Source organism: Protopterus annectens, chromosome 2.part2, assembly GCF_019279795.1.
Source record: "Protopterus annectens isolate FY-2018-M chromosome 2.part2, PAN1.0, whole genome shotgun sequence".
Taxonomy (NCBI): Eukaryota; Metazoa; Chordata; order Ceratodontiformes; family Protopteridae; genus Protopterus; species Protopterus annectens.
Window position 1 is genome coordinate 347,342,739 of NC_056730.1, and position 16,802 is coordinate 347,359,540.

The 16,802-nt window shown below is 37.3% G+C and overlaps 1 protein-coding gene across 1 annotated transcript in view; it reads right to left on the reverse strand.

Moving 5' to 3' along the window:
- The window catches only part of COL9A1 (collagen type IX alpha 1 chain), a 655,564-nt gene that overhangs the window by 219,205 nt on the left and 419,557 nt on the right, over positions 1-16,802 (reverse strand). Inside the window, exon 15 of the mRNA XM_044063896.1 lies at positions 12,291-12,344. Within this exon, the coding sequence (XP_043919831.1) occupies positions 12,291-12,344 (54 nt within the window). The remainder of the gene's footprint in view (positions 1-12,290; positions 12,345-16,802) is intronic.

Sequence of the window (16,802 nt, forward strand, 5' to 3'; positions counted from 1 at the left end):
CAGCGTAAGTATCAGATGTCCTATCATTTGTAGACCAGATCTGTTATGAAGTAGTAAAAATAAAGTGTGTATATATATATATATATATATATATATATATATATATATATATATATATACACATACACACATATATATGTGTGTGTGTGTGTGTCTCTCTCTCTCTCTCTCTCTATATATATATATATATATATATATGTGTGTGTGTGTGTGTGTGTGTTATATTACACTGTTACACACACACACACACACACACACACACACAAACAAACACACACACATATATATATTTATACACGTGTATATATTACACTTACATTACTTACTGACCAGAACATATCCCATTTACTTAAGTCTTGCATGTAATTGCCTATATGTAACATGTGTGGGCTCTGACACTTTTACTACATTGATATCATCATCATCATCATCCTGAACAAAAAAAGTCAGTCTGCATTCAGGTAAGTATGTCATATTTTGTTCAAATATATTACCACTATACATAATGTAATATTTAAACACTGGACTCAGAAGAACACAGTGACTGGGGTTGTGCATCAGCTTCAGTAATGTATAAAGCAAGAACAGAGTATGGACACATTAAAGCAGTGTTATTATTCTTTTCATCCAACCTATAAACCCTCTCTCAATCTTTTTTCTTTCAGGAGCTATTCTACTGAAAAGCAATATTTACAAGTTTCCGTGTGCTCTTGCAATAAACAAACCCTGGGCTATCTCCAGTATAAATCCAAACCAAAGGGCGGAAATGTCACAGAGACAAACCATTTAGTAAAATCTGCAAGAAAAACCCAGCCAGGACAGTTTTCACTGTGCAATACTTTAAATGTCAAGACGTTTTACAAAGCTGCTAATATTTAAATTAGTTATAGTAACTTTTATTTATCTTTGTGTTATCTGCAAACTCTAGGACTTAAAGCAAACTGTACATATCATATAATGGTGATGATGAAAGAGAGTTGAAGACATTAATAAACCATAAAAGGGTAAAATGGTAAGAATTATATACCTCTTCTAAAAATCCTCATATCTGACCAGCTAAAGAAGTTCTTTTTAACAGTGGTGAAATACTGCTCTCACTATTCTGACACATTGCAATTTCAGAACAACACCTGCAAAAACTAAGTAAATAATTCAGCTGCCCCTTCAAGCCAAAATATGTGCAATGGGCCACCATATAATCATGTTTTGCAACTTTTTATTCAGAACATCTATTAAATGTTAAAATTAAGATAGAGACCATTTAGAACCAACCTTGTCAGTGGCAGTAAACATATTTCATCAATGTATTGTTTATGTCTTCTTCTTCTTTCGACTGCTCCCATTAGGGGTTGTCACAGCAGATCATCTGTTTCTATTTCTTCCTGTCCACTGCATCTTGCTCTGTCACACCAACCACCTGCATGTCCTCTCTCACCACATCCATAAACCTTATCTTAGGCCTTCCTCTTTTTCTGTTACCTGGCAGCTTCATCCTTAGCATCTTTTTCCCCAATATACTCTGCATCCATCTTCAGCACATGTCCAAACCAATGCAATCTTGTCTCTCTGGCTTTGTCTCCAAACCTTCCAACCTGGGCTGACCCTCTAATATACTTATTCCTAATCCTGTCCACCCTTGTCAAACCCAGTACAAATCTTAACATCTTTAACTCTGCCACGTCTATCTCTGACTCCTGCCTTTTTGTCATTGCCACTGTCTCCAGCCCATATAACATAGCTGGTCTCACTACCCTCTTGTAGACCTTCCCTTTCACTCTTACTGGTACTCGTCTGTCACAAATCACTCCTGACATTCTTCTCCACCCACTCCATCCTGCCTGTACTCTCTTCTTCACCTCTCTTCCACACTCAACATTACTCTGAACTGTTGATCCCAAATATTTAAACTCATCCACCTTCACCATCTCTACTCCCTGCATCCTCAACATTCCTCTATCCTCCCTCTCATTCACACACATATATTCTGTCTTACTCCTGCTGACCTTCATTCCTCTTCTCTCTAGGGCACATCTCCACCTCTCCAGGGTCTCCTCCACCTGTTCCCTACTCTCACTACAGACCACAATGTCATCTGCAAACATCATAGTCCACGGGGACTCCTGTCTGATCTTGTCTGTCAACCTGTCCATCACCATTGCAAATAAGAAAGGTCTCAGAGCTGATCCTTGATGTAATCCCACCTCCCCCTTAAACACATTTGTCACTCCCACCGCAGGCCTCATCACTGTCACACTACCATCGTACATATCCTGTACCACTCTAACATACTTCTCTGACACTCCCGACATCCTCATACAATACCACAACTCCTCTCTAGGCACCCTGTCATATGCTTTCTGTAAGTCCACAAAGACACAATTCATCTCCTTCTGACCTTCTCTGTACTTCTCCATCAACACTCTCAGAGCAAACATCGCATCTGTAGTGCTCTTTCTTGGCATGAAACCATACTACTGATCACTAATCAGCACCTCTCTTCTTAACCTAGCTTCCACTACTCTTTCCCATAACTTCATGCTGTGACTGATCAATTTAATCCCTCTGTAGTTACTACAGCTCTGCACATTACCTTATTCTTAAAAATTGGTACCAAAACACTTTTTCTCCATTCGTCAGGCATCCTCTCACTTTCCAAGATTTCATTAAACAATCTAGTTAAAAACTCCACTGCCATTTCACCTAAACAGCTCCATGCTTCAACAGGTATGTCATCTGAACCAACAGCCTTTCCATTCTTCATCCTCTTCATAGATATCCTTACTTCCTCCTTGCTAATCCACTGCACTTCATGATTCACTATCCCTACATCATCCAACCTTCTCTCCCTCTCATTCTCTTCATTCATCAGCCCCTCAGAGTACTCTTTCCATCTGCTCAACACACTCTCCTTACTTGTGAGTATGTTTCCCTCATTATCCTTTATCACCCTTACCTGCTGCACATCTTTACTAGCTCACTCCCTCTGTCTAGCCAATCAGTACAGGTCTTTTTCTCCTTCCTTAGTTTCCAACCTTTCATACAACTCTTCATACACCTTATCCTTAGCCTTCACCACCTCTCTCTCTGCCATGCACCTCATCTCCTTATACTCATGTCTACTTTCTTCATCTCTCTGACAATCCCACTTCTTCTTCGCCAACCTCTTTGTCTGTATACTCTCCTGTACTTCCTCATTCCACCACCAGGTCTCCTTGTCCTCCTTCTTTCCAGGTGTCACACCAAGCACCTTTCTAGCCATCTCACTTACTAGCTCTGCTGTAGTTACCCAGCTATTCAGTAACTCTTCGCTGCCACCCAGTGCCTGTCTTAACTCTTCCCTGAACTCCACCTCACAATTACCCTTTTTCAATTTCCACCATTTGATCCTTGGTGCTGCCTTCACACTCCTCCTGCTCTTCTTGATCACCAATGTCATCCTACAAACCACCATCCTATGCTGCCTAACTATACTTTCCCCTGCCACCACTTTACAGTCTCCAATGTATGTATCAGCATATATAATGATGTACACATACACTGTGCTTAAACAAAGGTACTGTTTCCAAGCCATTTCAACATACAGAAGAGATGCATACAAAAACGTTTAACATACAAAGCTGTTTAAGGAAAAGATAACATACATTTACAAAAATACTTTTGTATAACAGCAATAATCACTGCAATCAATGCTGCATCCAGTGGTCATACTGAGTTTTCCATCCCTCAGTAAGTCTTACCACAGAGGCTTCACCCGTGTCAGTAAAATTGCTAACTAGACTAATGTTATAACACTGATCCTTGTCTCACTTAAGTACTAAATAACTGAAACTGATATGTAGAAAGTGTAAACAGCATTTCAGTCAAGCATGAAATTATAGACTATAGAAAGAATGAAAGACAACGCTGGCATGCAGTAAGGATGAATAACTGTTTCTTTTTCTGTAGGTAGTCATTGCTATTGTCCATATATCGAGTGTGTGTGTGTGTGTGTGTGTGTGTGTGTGTGTGTGTGTGTGTGTGTGTGTGTGTGTGTGTGTGTGTGTGTGTGTGTGTGTGTGTGTGTGTGTGTGTGTGTGTGTGTGTGTGTAGTCATAGGGACTGTGCAAGATACCTTGCTAACTAAATATACCAACTTCAAGGTCAATATGCTGGACACAGAAAGAACATTATGGATGCCAGTAAAAGAACACAATTCCACTGCCTCATACCAGTGTGATTTTAGAGTTAGTATGCAGAGTTAGCAGAAGTGTGAGTGCATCCCCCTACTCAGATTACTGTAATACAGAGATAAGCTGCAGTGATTGTATCTTCTATTTGGCATCAAAGGGTCACCAATTAAACAAAGAGTAGCAATTTTCTTGTGCTCCATTTTGTTCAAGTTACTGAAAAACGAACCCTTTGCCTTCCGCTTCCCAGATTACTGCTAACCCATTGAATAACAATCTACAGTATTAGGTCACACTCTAGCAATACTCCACCATATATACCTCCAACATTAAACATCAGTGTAATAACTACTTCTCCATCCTAGACCCCCTAACTGGCGAGGTACTTCCGTCCAATACAAAAACAATTAAATCCTACTCAGAATTCGGGCCTGCATTCAAATATCAGCTTACTATAGAAGCTTCTTGTTACTACTCTGTTACAAATATCATAACATGATTTCATACCCCCAAATCAATTCTAATATCCATCTAGCTCATAGTTTTTGAATACAACTTCACATTTAAACAGCTTTCCAAATTTCCCAAAGCTATCTTAAATGCCCCATAAAGCCTTTCTAAACAACCTAAACTTATTAATGTAAAAATAATATAATAATGTTGTCCTTGTTTTATCTTAATCAAGTATCTCTAAAGAGATGCATGTGTATGGATTTATTTATTCTGGAAATTATTTGTATTCCCTTTTCAATGGCCAAACATCTAGGCACACAGAAGAAGATTCAGAATAGGAGGTTGGAGTGGTGATGCAAAAGAGTCAGTCAAGTGAGTTGTTCTAAGAAGTCAGGTGTGAAAATCAGCCAATGCCAACTCATTCAGGTAATATTCTTTCTTTTGAAACTAATAATGCATTACAATTAGATATAGAATGGCTAGATGAGTACATGAATTGATCCTGCCGTACCTGGTGACTGTGTGGGCAGTTTAAGAGCTGAGAGTTGGGATTGAACAGCATTGACTGGGGACAGGAAGTGCAGCAGGAAAACTTAGTAATGTAACCTAAGGAATGAATAATGGAATCTGTTAAGTATGTAGCTTCAGTTTTTTTGGAAGCACTACTGTCTGCAGCACAATAAGGTCACATGATCAGTCTAACGTAACAGGAGACCAGGGACATGTGCTGTGCTCCCTGATCAGTAGGGGTAGAAAAAAGGCATTCCCTCAGTGATGTTTGGGTGATTATTGGGGGGGGGGGGTCTGCAGCCTTTGACTGAATTGGGCATATCTAAATTATTAATGACTGAGTCAGTTTGTATGTCATATTACTGTTAGCCTATTCACACTGCAGAATAGATGGCTGTGCATGTCATGTCTTTGGCTAACTTAGAATTTCAAAGAAATTGATATTTTAGACAAGAAGTGCTTACACATGAAAATGATGCAAATGATGTTATGAGGGAGTGCAAAAACTATTGCTATGAATGTTTAAATCTAAATTCTTCAATTATGTCAGGATATTAAGGAATAATGTCTTAGAAAGTATTAAGCTCATCCAAATTAATATCACACATGCTGATCCCAAGGATATAGACAATATATTAACAGACAGATTTGGTGACTGCACTATCCATTTGACACTCATTGTCATAGTCATTATCCCTTAACATTTTGTCTCCCATGAAATCACTTTAGAGTAAGTCTTAGAATTCCCTCTCACAGGCTAAACTGAATATTTCTTCAATTATGTCAGGATATTAAGGAATAATGTCTTAGAAAGTATTAAGCTCATCCAAATTAATATCACACATGCTGATCCCAAGGATATAGACAATATATTAACAGACAGATTTGGTGACTGCACTATCCATTTGACACTCATTGTCATAGTCATTATCCCTTAACATTTTGTCTCCCATGAAATCACTTTAGAGTAAGTCTTAGAAATCCCTCTCACAGGCTAAACTGAATATTTCCATGGAACCAGACAACCTATCATGCTTCATTCTCATCAATGCCAAATATGCACTATTTCAGCCTCTGCTACAGCTGCTCATCCTTAGCCTATCCGCAAGGTTTGTGTCTGATGCCTGGAGACCAGCCAATATGACTCATGTATACAACGGCAGCCTTACTACAGATCCAGGTAATTTTAAATCTATCAGCCTCATCACCTTGTATGCAAAGCTATGGAATGTCTCAAAGTGGAACTCATTTATGCAGACAGAGGAAGCTGATTTAGTCAGTTTGCATTTATTAAGGGCAGCTCCTAGATGCTGAGCCTAGTAAACCTCTTTGAAAAGGTTACAGTAGCTGTGGACAATGGCCAGGTCATGCACACTACTTTCCCGATAGTGACATTGCTGAAAAATTAGACAAATGTAATGGAAACTCATACCCTATCTGCTGGATTGCAAACTGGCTCTCCAACAGATTCTGAGTTCTGAAAATTGCTGGTACTTTCTCTCTGAATGTAAAACTGTAACTAACTGAGTTCTGCAGGGATCAGTGATGGTCCATCTCATTTGGCATTTACTTTGCAGACATCCAACCCAATATCGCAGAGGTATGGCTGACCAGACAGCTGTATATTGAGCCTTCTATCTGCTCATCGACAGATACTAAACAGATCCAGCAAAACCTGGAATATGCAGGTCTATATCACATTATGGAAATTCCAAAATGTTGAACACCATAAGCTTGACCTTGGAATCTCGAAATGTGATATACTCAAATGCTCAGAACAGCATTTTTTTCCAAGGGAAAAAATTCACTGTTCTGAGAAAACACACACACAGCACAAGCACACCAATATACATAATCCACACATACACACTTCACAGAACCCTACACTAAACTGTACATACACTACTAGCTATCCACTTACCTTAACCCAACCCTAATCCTAAGGTCCCTAACTAACGCACACTCACGTTACCCACTCCCTAACCCTAAGGTCCCTAACTATCACAAACTCACCTTACCCGCTCCCTAACCCTAAGGTCCCTAACTATCACAAACTCACCTTACCCGCACCCTAACCCTAAAGTCCCTATCGCACACTCACCTTACCCACTCCCTAACCCTAAAGTCCCTATCACACACTCACCTTACCCGCTCCCTAACCCTAAAGTACCTATCGCACACTCACCTTCGTTTGCACACTTACCTAAACCCGGTCCATAACCTTCGCTCCACAGTCGAAATAGGGAAGCTGCAGAAATGGCCCACAGAATAATTTCCCTAGGAAAGTATTTGGTGTTCTGCAGCTTTGCTATTTCAAGCGTTCACTGAATAGGGGTTGATATTATAACAGTCGAAGTTTTAAGACTTTGATGTTATAATATAGACCCAAATATGCTCATGATTCATACTCCAAAAACGGTCTCAAGCTAAATGCAAAAAAGTACAGAGTAGTGGCTTTTGACAAAAGAGCTGTTCCCACTTCATGTGCAATAAATAGTATTGGTCTTCAAAGCAATATACTTATAAGAGATATGGCCACTTGTATGTGGGCAGTTCTCTCTCATTTTGTTATGAAGTTTCCACCATAGTCAGGAAATCCTTCTATCTGGCCCAATTAATTTACAAAGCAGTATGTTCAAGATCCAAACATGTTACCCTTCTACTGCACTCTTCCCCTTTTCAGACCTGTCATCAGAGATAGTGCATTCATTTGGTTAGCACAAATTCAGAGTGCTCAACTGGAAAACCAAGCACTTCTAACCAAGAAAATGAAGGGCCTTAAATCCTTCAACTATCTAAACAGATTAGTACATCTGCTCAGTAGTTTACTGGCTCCTCTGAGGTGATCTCTGTCTGACTTTTCAAACCCCTATTCCATCACAAAACCAGCGGCTCTACAAGCTTCCACTACAGGGAACTAAACCTATACCAACAGATAAAAAATACTCATTGTACAGCTAAGTTCATAACTCAGCATGTTTTCAGCCTTCAGCATAAACTATTACTACAGGTCAAACAAAGTACTTCAGGCTTAGACTTGACAGTTGGATGAATAGACATAAATTTAGACCAACCTTATCAGGAGGAAAGTACTATTCAGTGCCTGTAAAGGGTGACAACATTTTTTAACACTATATAGGTATATAGGATCGGTACCTCTCAATTCATTAAATTTGCCTTTAGTGAATATAAAAGAATCAAAATATGTTCACCAAAACTACCTTCAGTAACAGTGAAGTTTGCCTCTTTCTCCAGTATTGTGCAATCTTGTTGTTGGTATATATAAGTTTGGGGGGGATATAAGTGTATTTGTAGACCTCCTGCAAAAAAAGAGTTGCTCAGATGTTCAGTGAAGGCAGTTTTGATAAAAACTTTTCAAATATTTTATGTTCACTAAAACTGCCTTCAGTGAGTTATCATGAATCCAAATGTAGCTAAACATGGTCTATGTGATTACTTACCTTTTATTTTTTCTTCTCCCTATATTCCTGCATGACATTTAAAGTGACTTGTAAGTGTATTTGTCCTGCTTAATAAATAAACAGTCCAAAATGCAACCTGGTATGGTTATGTAGTTCTTGGGATGAGACAGTCCAAGACAAAATATTTTTTTTATCATTCAAACATTTAGTTATGTATAAATAAATACATAAATAAATAGCCAGAATGATAATGTGGTAGGTAGTTAGGCATACAGAAAAAGAGTTAAATATCTGTATTAACATATCACTAGGATTTCACTAGATAAAACTCTTGCTATAATTCCAGAAAAAGATCCCTGCACTTGCATAAACTGTATTGTCCAAAAACTGCAGTTTATGCAAACATGGAACATGTGATTCAGAGACATGTATAATCTCATTATCAAGTACTCCGAATGTCTCTGAATCTGTTGCAACTAACTCCAGGGCTAAAGAGCACTTTTCAGTAGTAATTATCACTGGAGGCCCAAGTATCATTTGGCACAAGTATACCCCCCCCTGTCACTCTCTCACACACACATGCAGACATTCACAGATGCTCACACACGTACATATACAGACAGACACACACACACATACACACAGATACTCACTCATACATACACACACACACACACACACACACACACACACACACACACACACACACACACACACACACACACACACACAGACACACACACAGATACTCACTACACAAGACATCCATTCCACTTAATTGTTCTCATGGACTCTCCGATTCACCCATACTCACAAAAATAGACACATTTCTTTACTTCTCAACTGTGACTCATTTTACAGAATGTCCCTTATTTTGTCTCTTATTTTCACTTGAGCCTCATAAAATAAATCTCTGAGGATTACGGTCAGCCAATAATACCAGACATTAGGGTTTCGTACTTCTCATTCTTCAAAAATGCATTGTGATCCAAAACCTGTTGTTCAATTAAGTTTTTAAGTGAATTAGTGTAATATTTATAAATTGTTCATGATTTGAGGTCTTTGCCTATCCATTATTTTTGTCTCATTCCTGAACAAAGAATTTGAGGGCTATGATGGTGGACCATAAATCCCCCCAAGTCACTCTCCTACACACATCCAGGCATTCTTACACACAGACACACACAAACACACACACACACAGACACATACACACATGGACTCTCACTGTACATGACATCTCCCTCACCTGAATGCACTCACAAACATATTCGCCCATTCACCCATTCAACTATAAAACACACATACACACACACACACACACACACACACACACACACACACACACACACACACACACACACACACACACACACACTCTTCCATAACTATATACACATTCAAAAATACCCCACCACTTCCTCTCTACTTCACAACACTCACCTGCAGTCTCTCCAACTGGAAGTAATGGGGGAAGGTACTGATTTGGCTTTGTTAATTTGCATGGTTGTCCATGCTGTTATGCAGCCCTGAGATTCTCTGTATTATTTAGATGTGTAAATCCCTTTTCTGCAAGCATTTCTGAGGGTGAACACATAACTAAGTAGTATAGGCTCCTTCCCAGGAGTGCCTCATTAACATATAGCACTGCTGCAGAAACATCTCATGTTTGTGATTCTATTCACCATGTAGAATCACTGTGATGGGTCTGACCCTGAAATAGAAAGAGCATCTGCCACAGGTTAGCAACCTGTGTTAAAGCTTACCACGGGTAATGGGCCTTTCTGAGACCCCGCTCCCTTGTATCAGTCACTGAGCAGATGACACTTTGTTATAATTGTAAACATGTAGCTAAATATCTATACAGTGGTGATGCTACCCCTGACTGAATACTTAAAAACGTAGCTTCATTTATGAACCTTATTTAAATATGAGTAATTCAAAACATCAAGCACACTACAACAAATGAAATTAAACAATTTAACTTCCATAAAATAGGCATTCAGGGATCACTACTTCTGAGTCAAATACAGGAGCCATACAAAAGGCACGTAAATACACAAACACACACACAAAAATAGAAAAAAAGGAAACAGCTCAGTGAAATTTAGTTTTAAGAAAGTCACAAACTTTTTTCACACACCTGTAGCATTTTCCAAGTCTTGGTTACACCACTGAGGAACATAATTATATGCAAAGCACATTCACTCCAGATCATTCACCAGAAGGATAGAACTAAGAAAACATACATAACTAAAAAGAGTAGAGGAAACACACTGAATGTAAAAGTAAGCATGCTACTAAAACTAAAACTGAGTATTATGAAATATCCAGGGAAAATAAGTTTTAAAAGTAGCAGAGAGCTCCAAGCATGAAAACAGCAGTAACTGCTAAAGATGAAGAATTTCATCCACAGACAACGTTAAAACAGAATGATGACACTCAGGGCATAGCCAGTATTGTTAAAGTTCTTTGTAACCTTCAAGAATGTAGCCCCCTTTCCACACAATTATTGCATAGCCCTCATCCCCAGTCAGTGCATATTTCTGTACAGCAAACATTTTCAAAACTGAATAAAAAGATCCAGAAATGGCAGGCTTAAAGGGTAGTTGATAGAACATGTAAATCCTAATAAACATGCTATACAAAATTCTAATACATCTCATGACAAATAAATGATCAAACAAATAAGTAAACTTTAGCAAATGTACACAAATGCATACATGGTATATGCTTGCTATTTCTTTGATTTTGAAGACAAGCATATTAAACTAAATTTGAAACAGCCTTTTATCCACTCTGTAAATAGACACCTGTCTGTGATGCTAGGTAGCTCACTCACTCATTCATGCTTCACCACTCATAAGGTCACTTTACCAGAGTTATCCTTACATTCACTCCCATGCCTGTGATAAGTTCAATAAAATATGGTTGATCCTTCCATGTCTCCCAACTGCTAGCATAAACACAATCACTACAGCTCATCAGAAAAATAAGCAGTCTTGATTTAATTAAGGCAGAACACAATTACATATACTACTTAAATGTGTCCAATAGAAAGGGAAACAAATGTAAGTTACAAATTAAAATCCCTGGTGCAACCCTTTCATTAAACATGATGCTCTTCAGTGGTTAAGAGGTTAAATGTGATACTATGAGACCGACAGCGTACATTAAATAAACCATACTACTGTAACCCAGAGTGCACAGTGGCTTAAAAAACACAAAATTATATTTCTAAGAAAATTCCTTCAAGCACAGAATCCTGGGAGTTATATAAATCCTATTCTAGTGAGACCAGTGAAGTGACATTCCCTAATTGGTGTCCTGTGGTTATGTGTCAGAATTGGTAAGGTCAAGAGAAACAGTTATGCCCTAATGTTTCTCAAACTCTCCACAGGCAGAATTGTTTATGAGATGTAGAAGTGCAATTATAAACTTGAACAGGATAAAATACCTTGGTATTTGACTGAGGAACTTCTCCTGCTATATAGTTACTCTCCCACTTTGCCATGCAACACATGTTAGAAACCAAGATAAACACTCAATAAATATGTCATGCTGAATTATCTCATGGGCACACTGTATGTTATCAATTTTGTTTTTAAATATCTTGCATGGCGACCTTGTGTAAACTTTGAACCTGATTGCACAATTTGGTACTTATGAGCAAAGCCCTTCACAGCACATGAGTTTCTGAGTGGTCAAAGCATTGACAGTTTTTTTTAAAGTTACCTACCCTGGGTCCAGGAGGCCCTGGGGGGCCAGGTTGTCCAACAGCTCCAATGTCACCCTAAAATCAGAAAAAGCAACATGTTAAATTGGAAATGCTTTTCCAGTAATTGCAATTAACAATGTAACATATTAACAGTTGAGTACACTATTAACAGTGTTCTTAAAAAAACATAAAAATACAGCACTTTTGTGATGCAGTGTTACACCAATAATTTCTCCAGCCAGCAGTTCAGTGTTTTCTATACCTGCTTTATGCAATTCAGATCCCATATAGGCAGAGCCTATTCCCAGTAAGCAGCAGAATATAGATAAGAAAGCAGCCCTGTAAGCAATCACAGCTGCAGTTTGGCTCTTATGCCTGGGCAGGGAATGCAGGAAGGAAGAATATCTCTAAGTGCCTCAATCGGGGAGTTCTAGATAAATTGTATAGCATTGAGCCAGCTGTGTGATGTATAAATGGGTAATGTTCTAACTAGGTCGCAGGTGAACTGAATTTGATTACTGCCTCTGATCCATGTAGGAGCTGTCCAGGGAGGACTGGCATGAGTAGTCACTGCTGTCTCACCCCATCTTGGGGTAGGGAGGTGCACATAAAACCATCTGAAAAACTTCAGAGAAAATCAAAGGCTAACCAACATGGTATTCACCGCACATAAAACTATCTGAAAAACTTCAGAGAAAATCAAAGGCTAACCAACATGGTATTCACCTGTAACCATTACAGACTGCAGCAATCCTTGACCACAGATGTTATCCCCCAGGAGACTAACTTCTCCTTGAACCATCCTAAATCATTGAACAAGACAAGCATTGGTCCACAAGGGATCGAAAATCACACAAAATATTTTTTTTCTTTTTTCTTTTGCAGGGAGGCTTCCTTATCCTCACCCTCTTACTTATATATAACAATTCCAAGATCACTCTACAGTGGTGAAAGGGTGAATTCCCCCATCCCCACTGTACAGTGATCTCATAGTAAAAAAGACACATTATGATTAATGCTATTTAAAATAAGATTTATTAACGTCATATACTCAAGTATTTTATTTTATTTATATTGAATCTTTAATAATTCTTTGATTGGTAGATGTGATCATGTGATGAATTGTTTTCTTAATTAATGATAACACGATTGATAAGCGTAAGGTTCTGATAAATTTTTGGAATTGGAACAAAAGCATTATTTCTATTTTATTTATTAGTGATTCTAACTGTCACTGTTACATAGGATAACTTTTTTAAAGTGAAAAAGCCGGTACATTTCAATAAGCTGATTTTTCAATCAGATATATCAGCAATTTCACTTAGTGAAATCACACATTAACAAAAGATTCCACATCTTATCCCCCTTAGTTTAAATATTCTGTAGCAATAATCATTCCAAAAAGCCATCACCTGCCTTACCTCATGAGATAGAGATCCACATTAAATATATTCTAGAATTTTAGGAAAAAATCATATACAAATAAGTATTTGAACACATTAATTAATACATATGGTATTCTTGTAAACAGTCAGCAGGGTTTTAGCCCTGAAAATAATAGTCTGATAACTGCATACATTGTAACTGATAGCATAATTTCATCCCTGGTCAAAAGACTTAGTGGCAGCATAGTTACATACCTTACTAGACCATTTATGATGGCCATCAAATTATTTTCTACAAGCTCAAACTACAAAGGTATCACCTGAAATATTCTGTGCTGGATTTACAATCACTTATCCCAACAAACTTTTTTTTAAATACCTTTATTAAGTTATCACTTGTGACATAGCAAACATTTCGGGTACAGTCATGAAACTATACTTCTGAAGAAGGGACAATATAAAACAAGACTCTTCTCTTGTCCCTGTATAGTTCTCCATGCCTGTAAATGGCATTACAGTAGCTCTTAACCTGGCAATATCCACATGATATTCAGATAATATAATTCTACAAAGACTGAGTTTTTCTCCATGAGTGAAAACTACTGGTCATATCATATCCAATCCAGAAACATTCAAATATGTCAACTTACACAATATAAGTGCCTTGGGCTAATTCTGCAGCCCACATTTTCCTTCATGTCCCTACAGTAATGATAACAGAGAAGGTCAATACTCAGCTGAAAGCTTCCCATATATTTGTTAACCATCTCAAACCCAAGCCAGACAGGTCTTTGCCTTTAACATATTTTTAGCAAAGTGAGAACATGCTTTCCATATTATCACAACCAAATCTTCTGACAATAACAATATATTTAAAAATGACAGCTAAGAATATCTTTTACTTTATCTTTCTCCAAGAAACTAAAACTTTGGTACCTCCCATCAAATGGCAAAGGTACCATGCAATGATTGCATTATAAAGAACAGGTCTTTTTATCTTCTTGGGCCCTTTTTCTGCCATTTAGTCCAAGAAAACATCTTTAGCAATATCATCCCATCAAACTGGAATCATGCCATGAAACCAATAAATGTTTAAGTTCAGTAAACAGACAGTTCGATGAATAAACTGAAAATTCAAAAACAACAATCAAGCACCATCCACTGAAAATATATATTTATATATATATATATATAAATTATAAAATTTGTGAATTCTCAAAAATGCATTTTGACATATAGCTTTCTCAAATGAATTACAACTCACATCAATTTTATATAATGGAGTAAAATGATGTGACAAACTCTTGTAGTACCACCTCTAACAAACATACTGCAGCAACAACTTGACTAATAAAGGATACATTTATGTCTTATTTTCTCATATAAAGCTATAAAATAGTTCTGATGCTTCACCTTTATACTCAGATTTAATAATATGCAGATAACAGTCAAACAACCTCTTTTGCAGTTGTTGTTCTGTATATGCATTCTTCATCTGTAGATTAAGTGTTGGACAAATACATTTACCCATGGTGCTGAGACTTACCACTTAGGCATTTGAAGTAATTCATATAACCCAAGGGGTTAGAAAAGAATGTCCTCTGCTACCATTCAGGCAATTAGAACCAACTCAAATGGCCTTAAATCTAGCACAGTATAGAAACTATTATTAAGGCCCTACAGCCAATATCCAGTACCTGTGCAGACGTTCTCCTGAACAGGATAAAGCAAGATAAGAACAACCCACCCTTAGGTTCAACTCTTCGCAGAAAATCTGGTGCCCTTTGTTTATACATTTTATCCATAATATTTGGAATATCTTCATAGAATGGGGGCATTTAGCCTGTTATATAATAAATATGAGAAAATAAATTGGCTTTTGTGCTACATGAATTATTTCTCTTTATTTAAACAACATTATGAAATCAGTTGGATGTACTATACTTTATATGAATAGATGTTAAGCAGGCTATTTCTCTTGCGTGCGTGCACTCTCTCTCTCTTACCAGAAACCTACATATAGAGGTTATCCATAGAATTATATAAAAATAACTTTACACTAGACAGAAACCTAAATATAGAGGTTATCCATAGAATTATATAAAAATAACTTTACACTAGACAGAAACCTAAATATAGAGGTTATCCATAGAATTATATAAAAATAACTTTACACTAGACAGAAACCTAAATATAGAGGTTATCCACAGAATTATATAAAAATAACTTTTACACTGGACAGTAACCTAAATATAGAGGTTATCCATAGAATTATATAAAAATAACTTTTACACTAGACAGTAACCTAAATATAGAGGTTATCCATAGAATTATATAAAAATAACTTTACACTAGACAGAAACCTAAATATAGAGGTTATCCATAGAATAATATAAAAATAACTTTACACTAGACAGAAACCTAAATATAGAGGTTATCCATAGAATTATATAAAAATAACGTTTACACTGGACATACTACATAGTGAACTCTCTATAGTGTTAAAAAATGATTCTCTATCCAAGATATTGTATAAATTTTAAACTCTATAAACGTGTATTTGTCTGACCAGGCTTTGTAAATGGAAGAATTATGTCTTATTATTTTTATATGGTAACCAGTAAGGTACCAGACTCATGATCACACATTCTGGGGATGTCCCATACTCAATATATAGTTCTGGTGTAAAAAGAAGAAGGCTGTCAGCTAATGCTGGTAACTACAGTCAAACTTCCTTTATTCTAATTGCCTTCAATTTCCCAAAGGAGGAACAATTTGCCAAGTCAGGTATTAATCCTCTGTCAGTCACAGTTATGTTTATTAGCCGGTAAGAAGTCAACCACATGGAGGTAGAAGTCCCTTGTCCCTCCATATTCTAGACTGTTCTGTAACCTGTACTGGCTCACTGTACCTGTGCTATGGCTGAAAAGGGTCAAAGACCAACCAATCTACCTAATTAACAAATTAAACAAATGAAATAAATACATTGTTGGATTATTTCTAGCAATTAACTGTACTGAGACACAAATCTGCAATATGATATAAAATTTGCTGCTAGGTGGAGGTCATGATAGAAATCACAGTTAAGTGTGACTATGTATGTTGACATACAAATGCATTTCAACTAGATAGCTATGGTCTTCTGTCA